Source organism: Lynx canadensis, chromosome A3, assembly GCF_007474595.2.
Source record: "Lynx canadensis isolate LIC74 chromosome A3, mLynCan4.pri.v2, whole genome shotgun sequence".
In the NCBI taxonomy this organism is placed as follows: Eukaryota; Metazoa; Chordata; class Mammalia; order Carnivora; family Felidae; genus Lynx; species Lynx canadensis.
Genome location: NC_044305.1, coordinates 7,640,782 through 7,661,142, shown reverse-complemented (window position 1 = coordinate 7,661,142; position 20,361 = coordinate 7,640,782). Strand labels below are relative to the sequence as shown.

General features: G+C 46.7%; 1 protein-coding gene across 1 annotated transcript in view; it reads left to right on the top strand.

The window, feature by feature from the left end:
* DOK5 (docking protein 5) overlaps window positions 1-16,802 on the top strand; it is a 152,738-nt gene extending 135,936 nt beyond the window's left edge. The window contains exons 7-8 of the mRNA XM_030309358.1: window positions 8,659-8,779; window positions 16,319-16,802. Coding sequence (XP_030165218.1) covers window positions 8,659-8,779; window positions 16,319-16,383 — 186 coding nt within the window. The 3' untranslated portion in view covers window positions 16,384-16,802. The remainder of the gene's footprint in view (window positions 1-8,658; window positions 8,780-16,318) is intronic.
* The last annotated feature ends 3,559 nt before the right edge of the window (window positions 16,803-20,361 follow it).

Below are 20,361 nucleotides of genomic sequence, written 5' to 3'. Positions count from 1 at the left end.
GGCATCTGGTGCTTATGGTCCACCCCGGAGCACGTAGATATGTCCTGTCATGCTGTTCCATTTCGAGCCACACGGTGCTCTGCTGTAAAACGGTTGGACTCCAGAGAAGGGCGATATGGCGGAGCGTCTCGGCTGACACCCACCGCTGCTCTGTGCTGTGGTTCTCACCCTCGGAAAAGAGGTGCACAGAGCCACAGGTCTTGGGCCAAACCACAGGAAGAATACGGAAACCAAAACTGGGGTTGATGGCATGGAGGACAGGTTTTTTTTTTGGGGGGGGGGGGGTTTGTTTTTCTCACTGAGAAGCTATAAATAGCAATCATTAGAATTGTTTCTCTCCCGAGAGGGTTGATATGATTTGCCCGTCATTATGAGGGAAGGGCCTTGGCCATCAGCATTTCCCTCACTGTGAGCGTCGTGGGGGGATTTTAAAAGGACCTGTCTGGGTTGTTGACCATGATAATGATGGGGGACCGTGCTTGGGCTGTTTGTCACTCAAGTTTAAATGTCGCTTCCCCTGGGGCTGATTGGCCAGAAGTAGCCACCCACTAACTTATGATATCTATCATGCATTGTTTTGAGAGAGAGAGAGAGAGAGAGAGAGCGAGCGAGCACAAGCAGAGGAGAGGGGCAGAGAGAGAGGGAGAGAATCACAAGCAGGCTCCACGCTGAGATCAGAGCCTGACACAGGGCTCGATCCCACAACCTGAGGGATCACGACCTGAGCTGAAATTAAGAGTCAGACGCTCAACCAACTGAGCTACCCAGGTGCCCCAATCATGCATTTTTTTTAATAATCTGCATAGCACATACTACTATCTGATTTTATTGTTGTGATGACAGCTTACAGAGATACAATTCACATACCATACAATACGCCCTTTCAACTACACAATTTCATGGTCCCAATACATTCATGGAGTTGTATCCGTCACCACAATCAACTGCGGAATATTTTCATCACCCCCAAAGGAAACCCACCACCTTTAGCCATCCCCTCCACAGCTGTAGGCAACCACTAATTTATTTTCTCTTTCTCTCTGGATTTGCCTGTTCTGGACATTTCACGTAAATGAGCTCATACAATGTATGGCCTTTTGCAACTGGCTTTATTCCCCCGGCTTCCTGTTTTCAGGTTCATCCACGTGGTAGCAGGTACCAGGACCTCGTTCTTTTTCGTGGCAGTCTGATGGTGTTTTTTGTGTTTCGTTTCTTCGTCTCATTAAAAGCGAAGTTCTATGAGAAAGGACACCCTGAGGCTCAAACAAGAGGAGGATGTGTCCCATATCACAGGGTCCCTGTGGAGCACAGCCTGAACTGGAGCACCCTCTCTGACTCCACGGCCCTTCTCTGTTCCCGACAACACAGTGCTTTTGTGCCTTCGAAAGCCGATCGGTTACCGCTGTTGATTGGTTGAGTATTTCCGGCCACTGGACAGCATCAGCACTCTTAGGCTGGGGCAGGAGAGACCCCTGTGCATCCCTGCTGTTGAGGGAGAAAGTTCGAGTTGTTGAAGTATAAGAGGGCATTTGCTTGACTTTCCCGAAGCCTGACTTTCTTCCCTGGTGGGATCTTGAGCTAACACTGCTAATAGAATGAATAAATGTGTAGAGCTGAACTCCCCTGCTGCTGGACTGTCCTGGCCAATTGTGCATCTGCACATAGGCAGGTCTTTCCCCGAGGCCTTGCTTCTGCTCGTCACTTGAATAGCAAAGTGGCAGGAAGCAGAGTCTTGTTACCACGTCCCCCACAGCCCGTGAAAGCCGTGTTAATTTAACCTGGACCTGGGGCTTCAGCAGGCAGCCTTGGGCTAACAGTGCTTCTCATATCCTGGGTTGATTCGGATTGCTTTCGGAGAACTAGTCCCTGCTTCCTGGGCAAAAGCGGGTTTCGTGCGTCCATCCATCCATCCGTCCGTCCACCCGCTCGTTCATCCACTCATTCATCCATTCTGTATTTGTGAAGCTGCTGGAGGCCTCCGTGAGATGCTGGGGGTACGGAGCTAAAATACCACCTTCCAAGAGTTTACGGTCTACAGTAGAGGTGGGGTAGTCGAGCAGCTATCAACAAAACAATGAAATGCTGGAAATCAGAGCAGATCATGAGATGTCTGGAAGGAGTACTTGATGCCGTTAAGGGAGAAGAGATGTCAGGAAAATGTTGAGGGTCCCTGAGCTGACTCCTGAAGGCAAGGTAGGCACGAACCAGGTGAGAGAAGTAAGGAGATGAGGCACACACACACCACACGCAGCCCGTTTGTCCTCGGGCCCTCCTTTCACGCTTGGGGTCGGACTCGCTCACATGCGGGCAAACGTTTAATAACACGTGCACACATGGGTGCACAGAATTGGGAAGTGATTCACAAAAGCGTACTGTTTTAGCGTGTCTCCCAAGTGGATGTAACAGTCTCAGATAACCTCAGATCACAGATGACAGTAAAATAATCAGAAAGTGGTGAGTTTTCAGTCACACCTGTGTTACGACTCGAATAACGTGTATACACTTGTAGACGTGATTTATATCTAATTTATTTCACTGTAAGGTTATGTAATGTAATTCTTACTGATGGCTGTATTTAACGGCCAGCTCTCAAAATGCCTGAAAATGCACGAGTTGGCTTTTGCAAGCTGGTTTGAGCCAGCCCTACTGCATCATGGATTGGACCCATTCTTTCCGTCCGCAAGTGTTTACCCAGCATCCACTGTTAACCTTGTTTACCAGGCGCTGTTCTGAGAGCTGAGAATACATCAGTGAACAAAACAAGTGACAAAATTCTCTCCTGGTTCTAAAATTCTGGTTTTTAACCGTTCTTTTTTTTTTTTTTTTAAGTTTATTTATTTTGAGAGAGAGAGCGCGGGGGAGGAGCAGAGGGAGAAGGAGAGAGTGAATCCCAAGCAGGCTCCACACTGTCTGCGCAGAATCCACTGTGGGGCTCAGTCCCACGACCGTGAGATCCTGACCTGAGCCAGAATCAAGAGTAGGATGCTTAACTGGCTGAGTCCCCCAGGCGCCCCTAGCCACTGATCTTCTAATGAGTCTTGGGTATATACGCACCCTGCCTTCTTCAAGCTGTACGCATGACTGCCTTGCACTGACCACATGCATTGTTCCCTGTGCATGGGGCGTATCATCCCCAGATCTGCTAGTGTGGCAGACACCCAGGCCTCTCAAGAGCCTAACATTTAGAAGCAGCAGCTAAGGATGCCTAGTGTGACCTCAGACATCCTGCAGCCCTTCTGTGGACTGAGGTAGTCTGGGAGATGTACTAAGAATGCGGTGAATCTCAGTGACCTGGGGGAGATTACTGGGGATTAGATTGTGTGGGTGGTAGCTCCCCGAGGAATTCCTCTTTGACTGCTTCCTGTGGGCACTCCCGCTGCTCAGAATTTTTTTTTTTAATTTTTATTTATTTGAGAGAGAGACAGAGCACGAGTGGGGGAGGTGCAGAGAGAGAGGGACACACAGAATCCGAAGCAGGCTCCAGGCTCTGAGCTGTCAGCACAGAGCCCGACGCGGGGCTCGAACCCACGGACCGTGAGATCATGACCTGAGCCAAAGTCGGAGGCTTAACCGACTGAGCCACCCAGGCGCCCCTAAAATTTTTTTATGTTTATTTTTGAGAGAGAGGGAGACAGAGTGTGAGCAGGGGAGGGACAGAGAGAGAGGGACACACAGAATCAGAAGCAGGCTCCAGGCTCCGAGCTGTCAGCACCGAGCCCGACGTGGGGCTCAAACCCACGAACCATGAGATCATGACCTGAGCTGAAGTCAGACGCTTAACCAACTGAGCCACCCAGGCACCCCTACCTGCTGCTCAGATTTTTATGCCCCTTTCTTTCCTTTCTCAGACGTCCTCTGTCTTAGCCCTTATTGTAATGTCTTGGACAAAAATTCCTTGAGATTATAGACTGTGCCTTAAAATCAACAAGTATTTGTTGACAAGCTGAATAAACGTACTTTCCATTTATTGATCAGGCGGCCAAACCTCGTAAGCTCTGGAAAAATCAGACAAACGTTTATGAGCTCATGTAAAGACTGTTCCCCATTTTGGCAAGCCGTGGTTTGTTTGTTTGTTTGTTTGTTTGTTTGTTTTCAACGTTTATTTATTTTTGGGACAGAGAGAGACAGAGCATGAACGGGGGAGGGGCAGAGAGAGAGAGGGAGACACAGAATCGGAAACAGGCTCCAGGCTCTGAGCCATCAGCCCAGAGCCTGATGCGGGGCTCGAACTCACGGACCGCGAGATCGTGACCTGGCTGAAGTCGGATGCTTAACCGACTGCGCCACCCAGGCGCCCCGAGCCGTGGTTTTTAAGAGGCAGTTGGAATTTAACTAACCTTGAACTTGAATAAAGAACAAATAGGTGCCTGTCAGAAGGTCCTGAGACTCAGGTCCTGGGAAGCAGGTCCTGGCTGCTACCTTGCTGTGTGAGCCCGGGTCTTAGTGTTTTGGCTTGTGAGCACAGACTGGGCTAGATATTCCTGTCCTTTGACATTCCTCGACTGTATTAAATTTTCCTAATAGTTGCAGGATGCAAAATGGATGATTTGGATAATTTTTTTTTTAATTTTTTTTTTTCAACGTTTATTTATTTTTGGGACAGAGAGAGACAGAGCATGAATGGGCGAGGGGCAGAGAGAGAGGGAGACACAGAATCAGAAACAGGCTCCAGGCTCTGAGCCATCAGCCCAGAGCCTGACGCGGGGCTCGAACTCACGGAACGCGAGATCGTGACCTGGCTGAAGTCGGACGCTTAACCGACTGCGCCACCCAGGCGCCCCTGGATAATTTTTTTAATAAAGAGTTCAAGGATACCTATTTAATGGAAAAGCGGGAACAAGACTGTCAGATATGGTATCTGGTTCTTCTTAAAGCACCATTTCTGTATCCACGGTGAGCTCAGATGCATTTGACAAACTGGAGAATGATTCATTCTAATATCAAAGTGTGTTGGTACAAAAAACACTTTTTTTCTAGGCAAGGAAAGCCCAGAATAGCAGGAGTGGTGTTGTAACCTTTAACGGGAAAGGGGGAGAGCCCTCAATAAACTACTGCACAGATACAGCCTCTTCCAGCTACAATGTAAGAAGATAAGGAATGAGCAGAGGTGGGGGGCCCCTGGGCGGCTCAGTCGGTTAAGCATCCGACTCTTGAATTCGGCTCAGGTCATGATCTCGCGATACCTGGGTTTGAGTCCTGCATCAGGCTCTGTGCTGTCAGTGTGGAGCCTGCTTGGGATTCTCTCTCTCTCCCCCTTCCCTCTCACTCCCTCCCTCCCCCTCCCCTGCTCATGCACTCTTGCGCTCTCTCCCTCTCTCTGAAAGTAAATAAACATAAAAGAAAAGAAAGAAAGAAAAGAAACGAGCAGAGGCACCGAAGGCTCCAGGCAGAGAGGTGCGTCCCCACCTTGCCATATGTCTTGTTCACGTGGCCACACGTCCAGCCACGTCCACCTTTTGGGTAGAGCCTGCGTTCCATCTCTGTAGCCCAGCCTTCTGAATACAACGTTTCTAACCAAATGTTTTTCCGTGTTTCTTTAATAACCCTTGCGTGGCCTCCAGCCTCCAAGCTGCCTCTCGGAGTAGCGAGGACTCTGGTTCGAAAACGGCAGGACGTTTTGAGGGATCTTCACATAAACCGATTTTCCTAGCAGTTTTGCAGATGGGGAGGTTTTTCCAGAAACGTCCATGTTACGCTATAGAAGAAATAGCTATACTTAAAATTTTTATGGCTCGGGATAATTTTTATTTTTTACTTCTTACTGTGAAACTACTATGATTTTTGTAAAAGGAAAACATCAAACTATATAAAAGTTTGAAAAAAAAAAAAGGGAACGAATACAATCATTCTCTCCAGACACTTGAAACGACCCAATTTTAACTCCTCCAAAAATGTAGTGCTACTTTCCACTTCCACCTGCCGTACATATGAGCATCCATTCATGCCCCCTGCACTGGGTGTTGAGATCAAGGCTCAGCATACCTTGCAGCAGTAAGGAATGAGGGCAGGAACTTTCCTGATAGACATATCGCCAAATGACTTCTCCCCCTTAAAGAATTGCATTGTTAAATAAGACTTTTCTTTTCATCTTTTCTCTACGGAGACCATGAAAATGCCCCTTTCATAAACCATGGTAATCTTTCAGAGGGTTGAGGAAGAAATAGAAAGCCAGGCTTTGTAATGTTCTCCATGAAACATGATGTTGGTGTCATTGCATTCTTGTTCCTAGATAAGCTTTCTAAAAATATAGTCAAATCATGCTGCCTGCAGAAGTATATTCACAGTACTGTAGTGAATAATTTGAAGTGACAGAATTTTCCCAAATGTTTCCTTTATATTACATTTTTTATAATATCAACTGTGATCTCTTTTTATTAGGAAAAATCCAGTAATCAGTACCTTGGAAATCCAGGTCTTTTCCTCCCTTTATTTATGTATTTTTTTTCATTCCATGTAAATGAGGTTGAATGTCACCAGCAGTCACTTATCAATAGGTTTCTGCTTGCTTTTGGCTCTTGCTCGTAAGCTTTGAGACGTCCACGTGTACAGAAATAGGGAAACCACCACACTAGAACTTTTCTATCAGCTTTTTTCTCGGCTCTTTGCCCTTTTGGTCTAACAGGATATGTTTAGGAAAAAACGTACCCATGAAACCTGGTGCGGTCAGATTCTACCAGGGGACACATTTTGGTAATTGTCCTATTGTGATAGGACTGAGAATTCAATCCATGGCATGTAAATGCAGCACGTATAAATTAAATTACCTTCGGAATAAGTGGTGATAATCTCTTCTCAAGTTCAGTCTCATTGACTACAATGAGTTTGGGTCTCCAGAGTATGAAGCCTCCTCTTGCTTTCGCTTCACTGAATGGACGGACAGATGTTAGGGCTGGATGTCCCATGCTGATGAGGTGTGCAGAGTGGAGAGTTTTCTTTAAAAAAAAAAAAAAATAATAATAATCCCTAGGGGCTGCCTGAGTGGTTCGATCAGTTAAGCGTCTGACTCTTGATTTTGGCTCAGGTCATGATCTCACAGTTCGCGAGGGCAAGGCCCACGTTGGGCTGTGCGCTGAGAGTGCGGAGCCTGCTCGCGATGCTTTCGCTCTCCCTCTCTCTCTGCCCCCTCTGTCTGTGTCTCTCTCTCTCAAACTAAATAGATAAGCTTAAAAATTTTTTTTGAAGTCTTTAAATGGACCTTGTAATTCATAATGATAACACTACCCTCCATGTTTTCCTGTACCTGGTTTGTGCTAGGCAAGTGCCGAGCAGGTCCAGTGGGCAGGCATTTAATGTAACTGCCTCTCATATGAGCAGTTAAAATGACATGCCGCTAGGAAACAGTGGTCTGCAACTCACCGGTTCCTTCATGACACGATGTACAAATGTTCCCCTTTGAGTTGATCTCCCTTCCTCTGGTTCCCAGTTGTCTAGTACACCGTCGTGTCTCAGCTCAATTAACCAGTCTTCAGTGGTGGAGGCTCCAGCTGCCTCCAGTTCTGCATGCTTGCAAATCGTGTCCTGCCGCGTACCCTTGTGCAAATCTGTGTGTTTCTGGGCACACTTATGAGACTGAGGTGGGTTATTTGATAGCCAGGCAACTCCAGGAAATCAAACATTCGAATAGTCACTTCTTCTATTAATGTGTAATAAAACTATGCGTGATTGCATTGAGACCTGGGCTGAGATGAGAGGGTGGCTGAGGACTGCCTCCCATCCCACTCCTGCCCTTCCAGCTGGTTGTCCCCGTGCACCTGTCCTCCTAGTCCACTCCTACCCGTCCCTCTGGGCCACCTTCTCTCTGAAACTTCCCTTGTAAGGTCAATTCCCCCAGTGTGTCAGACAGGCCACTGATGACTCCCCAGGACCTGGACCAAGAGCCCCGGCTTCCCCTTTTCCTCCCTTGGTATCTGGAACAAGGTGTCAGGTGCCTGGAAGCGGACAGCGTTTTGTTCTGATGCTGGGGACAGAATACCGAATTCAAATCAGCTTGAACTGAGAAGAGATAATTGGTTCCTATCACTGAGAAGTCCAGGGTTAGTTTCCAGGTTCACGTGGGGTCCAAGGTCACCCCCTTTTCTTGGCTGTCTTCCTCTGAATCAGCTCACTGGCTGGCACACTCTCTCTTCGTTATTCCAAGACAGGCTTCTTTCTGTCCTGTCTCCTGTCCTCAGCAACCTCCCAAGGAAGCCATTCATTCAACGCAACACGCATTATCGTGAACCTACCATCTGCCAGGAAACATTCTAGACCTGGGGGAGAAAGCTGTGAACAAAACAGGCAAAAACGCTTGGCTTCACCTCTGTTGATGCTCTCTTTGTAAAAGTGCTGATAAATGTTCCCAGGGGTTGTGTCTTCTTGTCCTGGCTTGGGTCACCAGACCACCCCAAGAATCAATGGTGAGGTCTCCACCGTGTAACTAGATGGATTGAGCTGAGGCGGAGGGAGGTTCCCCAGAGGAAAAGGGACACACCGTTGCCGGCAGGGTGAAGAAGCGATGCTGTTCAGTAGGCAAAAGCAGTAGCCGTGGCCCCCACCGGGAAGCCCTCGCCGATTTGCCCGCCCGCTGTCCATGGTCCTGACCGCTAGCCCTCCGGCTCTCTGCCAGGTGGTTTCCAGCCCCGGCGTCGCTGACGCTCCGTTTTCTTCTCTTCGCTGCAGCTCCAGATGAAGATGAGCCAGCGGGCTGCCTCGCTGAGCACCATGGCGCCTCTGCCCCGCAGCGCCTACTGGCAGCACATCACGCGTCAGCACAGCGCGGGGCAGCTCTGCCGCCTGCAAGGTAAGCGCGGGGCCCGGGGCAGGCGGTGCATCTGGCCTCTGCGCAGGGGGCTCGGCCGGGCCGGCTGCCCGCTGCCTGCCCGAGCCGGGGCCCCCGTCGAGGCCTCACTGCCGGGCGCGTACTCTGTCACCGCGCAGAGTCTTGGGCTCTCGACCCCAGAGGTCCGTGTGGGCAAGGGGACTGGCGTCCACGCTGCGAGAGGTGGTCTAGGGCGCTTAGTGCGAACGGCGTCAGCATCCCTCAGGAGCTTGCTAGCGTGCAGATTTGCAGGCTGCTCCCGGGACCTGCAGAATCGGGAGCCGTGAGGTCAGGGCCCAGCCGTCTGTGTGTCATCAAGCCCTCCAGGCGACTCTCATGAGGGCCCGGGCTTTGCAACCGTGTGCTGCTGGAAAGGGACGCACCGGGGTCCGGGTCCTGGGTTCTAGTTCTGCCGGCACTCTCAGCACATCTCAACACATCCTGTCTTCCGGAAAGTGGTCTTAGAAGCAGGATACAGAATAATCCAGGGAGGGGACAATGGGAGCAATTAGGGGGAAAAAAATCAGACATTTCTTATCTTTTCAAATGTAGTTTTTATGTTTTATAGTATATAAGAATACCTGGTGCATATGGAGCTTTTAAGGTTTATTTTATTTACTTTGAGAGAGAGAGAGAGAGAGAGAGAGAGAGAGAACCAGTAGGGGAGGGGCAGAAAGAGGAGGAGTCAGAGGATCCAAAGAGACTCTGTGCTGACAGCAGAGAGCCCGACACAGGGTCGAACCCATGAACCATGGGATCATGACCTAAGCTGAAGTCAGACGCTTAACGACTGAGCCTCCCAGGTGCCCCTGCATACTTCTAAAAAGTAAATAGGTCTATGTGGAGGGGTCCCTGCTGAAGAACTTTCCATGATGAGCTGGAAGATCCCAGAACATTGAAGGGCGTGTGCTCGACGGCACCTAGTTCGTGTGCAGAAATGGGCTGATTGGACGAATGAATGACCACAGAAAACAGTGGCCTCGGCCGTAAATGGTGCTATTTCGTCATCACTCAGCCTTCCTTTTAGCCCTTCTCAGTGGCCATATCCCGAGTGCCTATGTGAGTGACTGCCCCGTCACTGTGCTTACTTTCCAGAACATACCCACAGAGAGAGGGTTGGGTTAGATCAGGTTGTCAGAAAGACCATTGTTCCCATATCATGTTCAGAAATTTCTGCAATATTGGAATTACGTCATGAGCATTTTTCTCCTATCACACCTCTTATACTATCGCTCAATTTTGTGCCATCTCTTCTACTTAAATTATTTTTGTAAAGAAAACTGTATTTTACTGCCTTCATACTATTATAGCAACTGGCTATATGTATTTTTAAAATACGATAGATAAATAGCAATTATTGAAAGTTTGAAAGAAGTATGCATAACGTACATGTACACAGAGCTATTGAATTGCTTTGGAACTTGACTTTCCCTACCCTTGCCAGGAGGATCTTTACCCAAAAAAGTATGTCTTTTTAGATTCTATGTGCCTGGAACGTAAAATAGAGTTGAGAACCAAAGTGATGTAGGCTTCATAGGGAGGAAATTGGGAGGTGATCTTAGTTCTTGCGATACAGTGTGGTAATTTGAGAAGTCAGTTTGCATCAAAGTTGATGTATCTCGGGGTTTCCCTAGATTAGTGTGTTTGCAAAGATGCGCTGAGAGTGAGGACGTCCTGAACACTTGGGATGTGTTGGAAGTTTTAGTATTTATTAGTGAACATCCCAGAGCTTAAGAATCCTCGGGACACAGAACATACTCACCTTTCTATCTATAACTAATCTAACTATCCTTGACCAAAATGAATAGTCATTCATCAGAAAGGATAAAGCCCAAGGGTCTTATCAGGACCCTGATTATGTAATAATACTTTAAAACATCTTTTTAGGTTAAAAGAGGATGTTGTAGATGCTGTTACCCACTGTTAGTATGCTCTTAGAGTATACACGAGTATTCCGACAATGTCTGCATCTGGTTGCTATGAAGAAAATGGCTTTATTTACAGCATACAGACACATTTTTTTTCAACGGCAACAAAATTTGCAAATTTACCTGCGTGCAAAAAGCCCGTATTATGGTTGGAGGGCCATGCTCCGCTCATGGGTCTGGGATGATTGTCAAAGACGAGTAATCCACTAATTCCAAAATAATAGATAATAGTGATAATGTTACCTCTGGAAACGGAGCAGAACAATACAAGGCATCACAGCAGAGAAAGAAGTTTGCATTCTTTGAGAAGTTCCCGTGATTTTGTATCAAAACCAGCATGCCGCAAATCCAACAACTCGTCGCAATTAAACTTGGGTTTATTCCCTGTATTATTAGGTTTATTATTCATTATCCCCATCCTCCATCGCTCAAAAGTAATGAGGTATTACTGTAAAATTAGGTTCCAATTTCTTGGTATAGATTTTTCAAGGGAACCCAGGAATCGTCGTTACAAAACAGCAATTTGAAGATAGTGATGGCGTGGCTTCTAATGAAATTGATGCCAGTCATGAGAATGAACACCGCAGGTTTTCTGCACACAGAGCGGATTATCCAGCTTTGTATTGACAACCTATAGGGTTTTGAAGATGATAGTTAAAACTTCCGTTGCCCGCTTTTTGTCACATAGTATGATCTTCACTGAACACACACATTTCCGTTTGAGTTCTTGCAGTTTTCCTGTGTGGCGTGCTTGGTGAAATATCCTGCTATCTTACTGTCTGTGTGGGTGAAAGTGGCATTGCAACTGCCTCAGAATTATTTGGGGTTTTCCGGCTTTGTGTTTTTGTAACAGTTACTCGAGCAGCCTGTTTGCTTTCACATACTTCCGTTACAAGTGTTTTGTTTTGATACTTCGTTTGTACCAATGTTCACTGAGAGATTTCTTCGCCTGCGGGTTCTATTTTATCTTTGAGTCACCACTACTCTCTGAGATACAGTACCAACATATGGTCTGTGTGTAGTGTGGGACTCAGTTTACCAGTAATGTGTTACCTTAAATTGTTTTTTTCTCTCAGACTGCCTAAAATTGATCTTGCTTCTCCAAGGTGGTCAGTTACGTGAAAAATAGGATGAGTTCATCTGTCGTTTCACCTCTTCCTCCCATCTTCCTCCTTCCCTTTCTCCCACCCCTGGATTAAAGCTGAAACTGGGGAAAAAAATCATGACACCATTACCCTGTTGCCTGAGGTTACATGGCACATCATTTCTTCTTGTTTTGATGGTTCTTATGAGCTGTGATTCCTCTGGCCGGCTCATTTGCCTGGACATATGTCAGGATGACTTTTCCTGTGGTCTGGAGGTCAGTCTTGGAAAGCACCTAGACCCTTATGGGAGAATTTGCCCGTCAGGTTGGAGAATTTGCCATTTCCTCTCCGAATTTAGTCCTACAGAGCCACCTGCTGGTTGGTTTTGGAATTGTTCTCTTATCCTTGCTGTCTTAGGTGGGGAAGAGGTGCTGACTTTGACCCATGCTGGGCGTATGAAGCCATATTTAATCCACTATCACTGCTTCTCCTGCCCCCATTTCTAATTTTCACATAGAATTTCCCTTCTAGGGTTGAGCATGTACAAAATCAACACGTAAAAGAGGTTTATCATGAACACTGGAAGAAATTTAAGAAAGAGAAGCGTTCAGCAAGTTGAACGCTGGGTGCGCAGGATTCTTTCAGGAGCGCGTCGCATAACAGAACCACAGAGTGGTGTTTTCCCAATTGTGGTCTGCGGAGTGCTCACCCGGGTGGAGATGGCCCTTTCCCAAACTAGTGCTGTGGTGCAGTAAGTTTGGGGAAAATGCTACATGTTCAGGGACGTTCTCCTTTTTTAGAGATTAAGAATGCCAGTCACTATTTTCAAGATTTTGAGATGTCCTGCCACGAAGAGTCTGTTTAATCTTGTTGAAACCAGGGCTCAGCAAACTTATTTGAACGTGAAACCTCTTCTCTCCTTTTTTATGTAAGCGAACATTAACATACCACCGGTCAAGTGCTAGATTTGTTCCTCACAAGGCAGACGCGACATACTGAATGAGTATTTTTTTATGAAAATACCCTTTCTTGAAGGCCTGCTGTATTGAAGGCTTTGCACTGAGTTCTTATCATACACGATCTCAGTCCTTAAAACAGCCATGCGAGAGTGTATTATTCTCGTCTGCAACTAAGCAACTAAGAATTTGAAGGGTTAGTAGTGGGGTCCAAGGTCACCCAACTGGTAAGTGAGGTCTTTGTTTCTCTATTCATTCACCCACTCACTCTCTCGTTCAGTCGGTGAGTGTTCTTGGAGCATCGGCTCTATGCCAAGCACTGTGCTAGGTGACGGGGACACACAGGCTGCTAGACAGGCATGCTTCTGCCCTCCAAAAGCCGAAAGCCTAACGGAGTCACGGGCAATAATTACACAAATGTATTTAATATCAGATTTGGTCACATTGAAAAGAAATGTTATGTGTCATGGAGAGCGGTGAAGCAGGGTTACTGGTCTGGGAACGATCAGAAGACAAGAGGGGCTTCTTTAGGTAGGGCATCTGTCACAGGGGCCTATAGCATTACCTCGAGACCTGCAGTCTGAGGAAAAGCAGCCATTCTGCAGTCCTGGGAAAAGATTCTCCATAGGGAGTTCAGCAAGTGCAAAGGTCCTGAGACAGAAATGAGCCGGGGCAGAGACCAAAATGGAAGCGGCGTGGCTGGTGCCTAAGGGGCGGTAGGAGACAGCAGGTGAATCAGCTTCCGTGGGTGCCCTTCACCTCGAAGTTACCCTCCTGGGAATCTTTAGCCTCACTCCAGAGGGGCTCCATGACTCAATATCTCCTGAATCCCTTTGCTGCAATTGCCTTGAACGATAGCATCACTTGTTTAAAACCAAGAAAAAAATAGGCATGCAACTCATTTATCAGATTTGACTTTCGGTTATTTCAGGAAGTCACAGATTGGCACCAAATGTTTGCGTCACACTCTACCGGGCATCCGGCATGTTGCCTCATCTGGTTCTCCCGGCAGCAGTTTGATTTGGCAAGAGCCAAACGGAGGACTGTGTTCTCCATTTCAGTCACCCGCGGAACCCGACACCCTTAGAGGTCAAGTACTTGCTTAAGATCGCGTGGCTAGTGGAGGGAGGGACTGGCATTAAAGCTCCTTTCTTTTCTCGTATATTCTTACCCGGGAGAAGAAATCCTGCCGCCATGACCGTTTCCAAGGCACATACCATACGATGGAAACAGGTCCTCCAGAGGATTGATTCCAGCCCGTGCGATTTACCTATTTAAGGATGTAGGTTCCCAGAGCAAGTGGCAAGTCAGCATTGTTTTTTTCCATCTTAATTCTAACGTAGTCACATACGTGGTATGTGCATCGGTTAAGAAAAGGTAGATTAATATCTGAACACGTGTCAAAAGGCAACAAATAAATGAAGGTCTCGAACTCTCATGTCTCTCTGGGCCAGGGAGGACGTGCAAACAGCGGGACAGGGCACAGGTGGGTGTGGGTTGGTCCCTGGTGAATCACAGGGACCCTGGGGCAGAAGATGGGCCCGGTGTGTTTTCCAGTTTTCCAGGAGAACAGAGAAATCGGCACCTTTACAGAACTTTTGAGGTTATTTGAATAGTGACAGTCAATTCCCAATGTGTTATGACCTGTGCAGGCCAGAGAACATGGGCCCAGATGGGGTCTGCAGGCCGGTACCAGCTCATGATCTTTGTGTGAACTGCAAAAATGTGGGACAGGTGACTCCACCACCTGGCTTTCAAACCAGCGTTCAGTTAGCCAGCGCGATAGAAGCTGCAGGGGTTTCACTACAATCTGACCCCAGGTGAACACTCTGAGTCCTTTTATTCAAACTTTTAGAGCCTAAGGAGCCACAGATGAAGGTTCGGGAAGGGCTTTGTACTTGATTTGGGTTTTGCATTGACACTGTTTGTGCACTGTCTGCTTCCCTTGGGAATTTTTATCAAACTGTGACAAAGACGTACCAGGATGTTCACCTGTCGCACTCAAATTCACTGAGTAATCTCTGCACCCGACATGGGGCTTGAACTCATGACCCTGAGATCAAGAGTCCGATATTCCACCGACTGAGCCAGCGAGGTGAGCCCGTAGTATCCAAACTCATCAGCACAGTTTCTCTATGTGACAGCGTGCGCACACGTGTGTATTGGAAAGAAAATAGAATCTGTGTTCAAAATGGTCAGGAGGTTGGAAGAAACGATCTCTTGGGATTTGGGATGTTTTAATATTCAAGCTGCTCTGATAATAACCACTGCTGTTGTGCACCAGTGACTGTATGACTATAGATTTCCTTACGGTCCTGATTTGAGGCTTGCAAATATCTGAGTCCGTGACTTATGTCCGAAAGGTTCTGACTAGGTCTGACGGAGGTCGGGGCCATTGTGACAATGCGCTGGAGGGCACACTCAGCCATGTGCCACATAAACCTTTTTGCTTGGCACAGTATTTGAAAACAGCATTGTTTTAGGGGCCCCGGGATGGCTCAGTCAGTGAAGCGTGTGACTTTAGCTCAGGTCAGGATCTCGCGGTTGGTGAGTTCGAGCCCCGTGTCGGGCTCTGTGCTGACAGCTCGGAGCCTGGAGCCCGCTTCGGGTTCTGCGTCTCCCTCTCCAGCGGGGCACGGGTGCTCCATGTAGCCGCAGCCCTGTTGCTGTGTGACCCGGGCTGGACCCGGGCTCTGCTCCTGCTCAGAGCTGCTCCATAGCCAGCAGCGTGAATTGCGCAGCTTGTGGTAAAACCTCTAGCCAGCAGATGGCAGTGAAACCTCTTGTTTGTATAAAATCAAGCGCCCCGTCCAAGGGGACTGGCAGATGGGTGGCCTGCTGGCCAAACCACCAGGTCTGCTGTCTGTTGTCGTTAACGAAGTTTTGCTGGACATCCGTGCCCATTTGTCACGTATTCACCGGGTCGCTTTTGTTGAGTAGCCGCAGTGAGACCATACGGTCTGCAAAATCTGAAATATCTAGTATCTGGCCCTTTATAGAGAAAGTTGGCCAGCCCCCGTCGTAGGTCACAAAGGCTGCTGACAGTGGCCCTTGGAGCTGCCTTCCTGACTTCTTCACTTTTCTTGGTTTGGAACCTACACCTGAAATAATAAAGCCTGTGTGGATTTTAGGGAGTCCTCCTGATAAAAAAATTTCCTAAGTATAAATATAATATTGCCTTATTTCTGATCAGGTTTCCAAAGAATACCTACACAAAAGATTTCCTAGTCCTATGATTCTTCTCATTTCCTTTAAATACCCCGAATATAGGGGTTGATGAAAAATTTTAAAGATTAAGGAGGAACGTCACCGCTAGCGGTCTGATCACAGCTCAGTGCAAAGACCACATGCAAATGATATGGTAATCATGAAGTCTCTCCTGACTCTTATTTGCATATCACTGTGAGTGGCCTCTGGAGAAAAAAGTCCTGTGTTGCATATCACTTGCTTCTGTTATATAGAAACTTGTCGCTAGCTAATTTGATCGGGGGCTTTCTTGAAATGTAACTGCCGTCTTTAAATTCTTTTTTTTTTTTTTTTTTTTTGGAAAAGATGTTGCCAGCCCTCTGAAGCTTCATCGAACAGAGACTTTTCCTGCCTACCGATCTGAGCACTGACACGAGCTGCCCAGAGTGGTTGTGGGACGCACCTGGGATGTGTCAGCCACCGCAGATCCTCGAGGCGGCAAGATGACAGCGAGGGAGACCACGAAGGAAAGAATCTGAAAGTCCCCGGCTGATCGTGTGGTCATTGGGAAACGGCAATGCAATATTTGTCTTTTTCTTTCTTTTTTTTTCTTTTTTTAAAAAATCTTAGCGTGATTGAAACATGCTCTATAGATTTCGACTTCTCGTTCCCCCTTTTACAGCTGGACAGAAAGGAGTCAATGCCGCAAAATGATTTTCTATCGTCGATACTGTGTCCCTTCCACTTCCTCTGAATCTATCCTTTTGTGGATTCTTGTGATTTCCCTTCTGAGTGTTTCAGTTGTATGACAGTCAGTACTGACAATAAAATGGCTCTTCATTATTTGTTATTTGCTGATACTGTATTCCTCACTTATTAATGCTACGGCTCCGGTTAACTACTGGAAGTTATTTTTTATTATATTACCGATACGTGAAATCAGAGCTTTGACCTGACTCCTACCTGTGAGGTTAAGAAATACCTTCAAAGGGCCCTTTAGGATTCTCTACGGGGTTATAATGTTGCTCTCGCGTGATCTTCCTCCAATCACCCACCTCCGTTTTCTAAAAGCCTTTGTTTTATTTGGAGTATCTTCATAAAACATTTTAAAATAAAAGAACATTCTTCACCCCCTATGTTCTTTGGATTCTGGCTACTTGGTTTTCTCTTATGTCTCCAGTGTTTATGAAGGTATGTGGATATCTTCCTTACGAGCCGTGAGCGTGGCCTGGCATTGCATTTGACGTCTGTGCAACCGTTTACACGTTTGCCCACTCATTCACGAAGCTGGTCTGCACTGAGCACCTTCCAGTTCCAGATGCTGGGCTAGATAGAATCCAGGGGTACAGGGATAAAGAGATATGCGGGCCCTGTCACCAAGGACTTCCAGTGCATAGGAGTATGACAAGGAAATAAAGTTGCAGTTGTGACACAGAGTGACATCTGCTAAATGGGTCCCCAGTGGGCCATGTGCCTCTGAAGAGACGGTCATTCTAGTCCCCAGGCTTTCCCCCTGGGAGCTTCCAGGTGGGAATTAAATCCCGGGAGCTCCCGAGGCTGGAATGGCTATGACTGCATGGGAAGCGGGGTTCTGTGTATCTGGGTCACCACTCTGTGGTCAGTAGTGTTCCCTGATAGAGTGTAGGGCATCGATTAAGTTTGATACACAATGACTGTTCTTTTAGTGTAAGTATATCCAAAACATTGCATGAGATGTCATTACACTAAAAATGGCTCATTGTTGGGGCGCCTGGGTGGCGCAGTCGGTTAAGCGTCCGACTTCAGCCAGGTCACGATCTCGCGGTCCGGGAGTTCGAGCCCCGTGTCAGGCTCTGGGCTGATGGCTCAGAGCCTGGAGCCTGTTTCCGATTCTGTGTCTCCCTCTCTCTCTGCCCCTCCCCCGTTCATCCTCTGTCTCTCTCTGTCCCAAAAATAAATAAACGTTGGAAAAAAAATTAAAAAAAAAAAATGGCTCATTGCATATCTTAGACTGAAATTTGTTGGGATGGTCCGAATTTTTCTGTGCTAAATCTGGCAATCCTGTTTCCCAGGCACAGAACTGTGCCTTACACATAGCTCATGCTTGAAAAATATGTGATGATTGACTGGGTGGTTGAATAAACTCCTATCCTGGGGATAGGATTCTTTCTACGAGGGGAGGCAAGTTATTATCGATTATGTACTTTCTCAGTGCCAGGTACTGAGGTAGGCCCTGCTAAAATTATTATTTTCCCTGGAAAATCCTATCCTGTATTTTCTAGGGAAAGATGGGAATTTTACTCAACACCAAGCAAGGGCCAGAAAAAGATTCACTTTCATTTGTGCTTCCTCCGAAACGTGCATAATTTCCCAAAATGGGAGATTGACCAGTGAAACCCCAAAGGCCCTGCTAAAATGCAAGTTTGCCGAGCTAGATTCCCAGTTGGATCTGAGTTAGTTGGGATCTCCAAGGACACTGCTGGTTAGGATGTGTTTGTCTCAGAGGTGGGGAAACACTGGGAGGGGGAGGAGGGTTCAATTCAGCCGAGGATTAATTAGTGGGTTAGGGACACGTAAGTGACTTCGTGCTTTGTTGGGGTGCGTGTGTGTTCTGTGTTGTGTGTGGCTGCTTTTCCCATTACATTAGCTCATCTGCCTTCTCCCAGGTAGATTCATATTCATCTTTTTAAAATTTGGTTCGCCACACACATTTGAGCATTCCCTCACCGTTTGTTGTCCTTACTCTAGCTGGCTTTTGTTTTATTTTCCTTTTCTCCCAAAACTGTCTCGTAAGAAGTTCTCCCTGGTTCCCAAGGTCTCGGCTGCCAACATGGGGGCTTAAGTGGAAGAAGGAGATAAAAGGAACAGAGTTAAATAATTATAATTTTAATGAAGTCAGAGTTCCTGGAGCACGTCTAAAGCTAATGAGTGTGTAAAGAAATGTTGCTGAATGTAGTCAACTAAAAATCAGAACCTCCTTTAGGACTTAATTTGTTTTTCTTTTTTTAGAGAAAGAGTGCAAGTGGAGAGAGGGGCAGAGGGAGAGAGAGAATCTTAAATAGGCTCCACACTCAGCGTGGAGCCCCCCAAGTGGGACTTGATCCCACGACCCTGGGACCATGACGTGAGCCAAAATTGAGAGACGAACATTCAACTGACTGAGCCAGCCAGGAGCCCCTAGGACTTTTGGAAAATGAAACATATTGACAAAAAGAAAAAAAAAGAAAGAGAGAGAGAGAGTTCTGTTAGGTTATCCTAATGCTTATTTATTGTCAAGCACTATTATTCTAAGTGCTTTACTTGTATTCTCTTAATCTCCACAACAGGTCCATGAGGTAAGTATAATTTTTGTCCCCATTTTATAGATGGGGAAACTGAGTCTTAAGGAGCCTGAGTCATCTAAATAATATGCCCAAGATCTCTTAGCTTTGCTAGGAGGTGAAGAGGCGTGTTAAAATTTTCAAGTTTATTTGCAAAACAGAACAAAAAATCTTTTCAAGTTTATTTGAGCAAAATTTGTTGGAATCGGGTGGCACCAAGCCAAAGGTGGTTAGAGGTGCTCCAGACACAGGACCTGGCAAGAGGTTTTTATAGACAAGATGTGGAAGCAAAGCAAGGAAATTATCTGATTGACTGTAGCGTAAGTGGTTGTTTCATTTGAGAAAGCTGCTTGTGATTGGCTGTTCTTAAACATTTCATTTCCTAGGAGTCCCATGCATTGACTCTGGCTTACATTTGGTTTGCTTATGTTTTGGTTTGCTTGCGGAGGCTACCAGGGCCCTAGTGCCCTCCTTGTTTAATTACTTTAATAGCCACTAAATGGTCGACTCGCATTGGAACCCAGATATTGTGATTCCTGAGCCAGCTGTATCAATCCCTAACACATGCTGCACACTTTTCTTTAAAGGGCCAGAAGATAATTTTTTTTTTCCTTAGTGTTTGTTTATTTTTGCGAGAGACAGAACCAGGGAGGGGCAGAGAGAGAGACAGAGGGAGACACAGAATCCGAAACAGGCTCCAGGCTCCGAGCTGTCAGCACAGAGCCCGATGCGGGGCTCGAACTCATGAACTGTGAGATCATGACCTGAGCTGAAGTTGGAGCTTTAACCGACTGAGCCACCCAGGCACCCCTACTGGGCCAGAATATAAATATTTTAGGCATGTGGTCTCTGTTTTTGCTGTATTGTGAAAGCAACCACAGATAATACCTAAGCAGATAGGCATGGCTGTGTGCCAATAAAACTTTATTTACAAAAGCCAAACAAACAGCAGGCTGGATTCGCCCACACTGTGGTTACCAACCCTTACTCCGGGTCCTATGAACCTCAAATACTCCCTCTTATTAGTTTCAAGTTTAGAACAGAACATGAGAGATTTAAACACTTTAATCTCAGGCCTTAATAAGGGAAGTAATTATTTGAAATGATTTT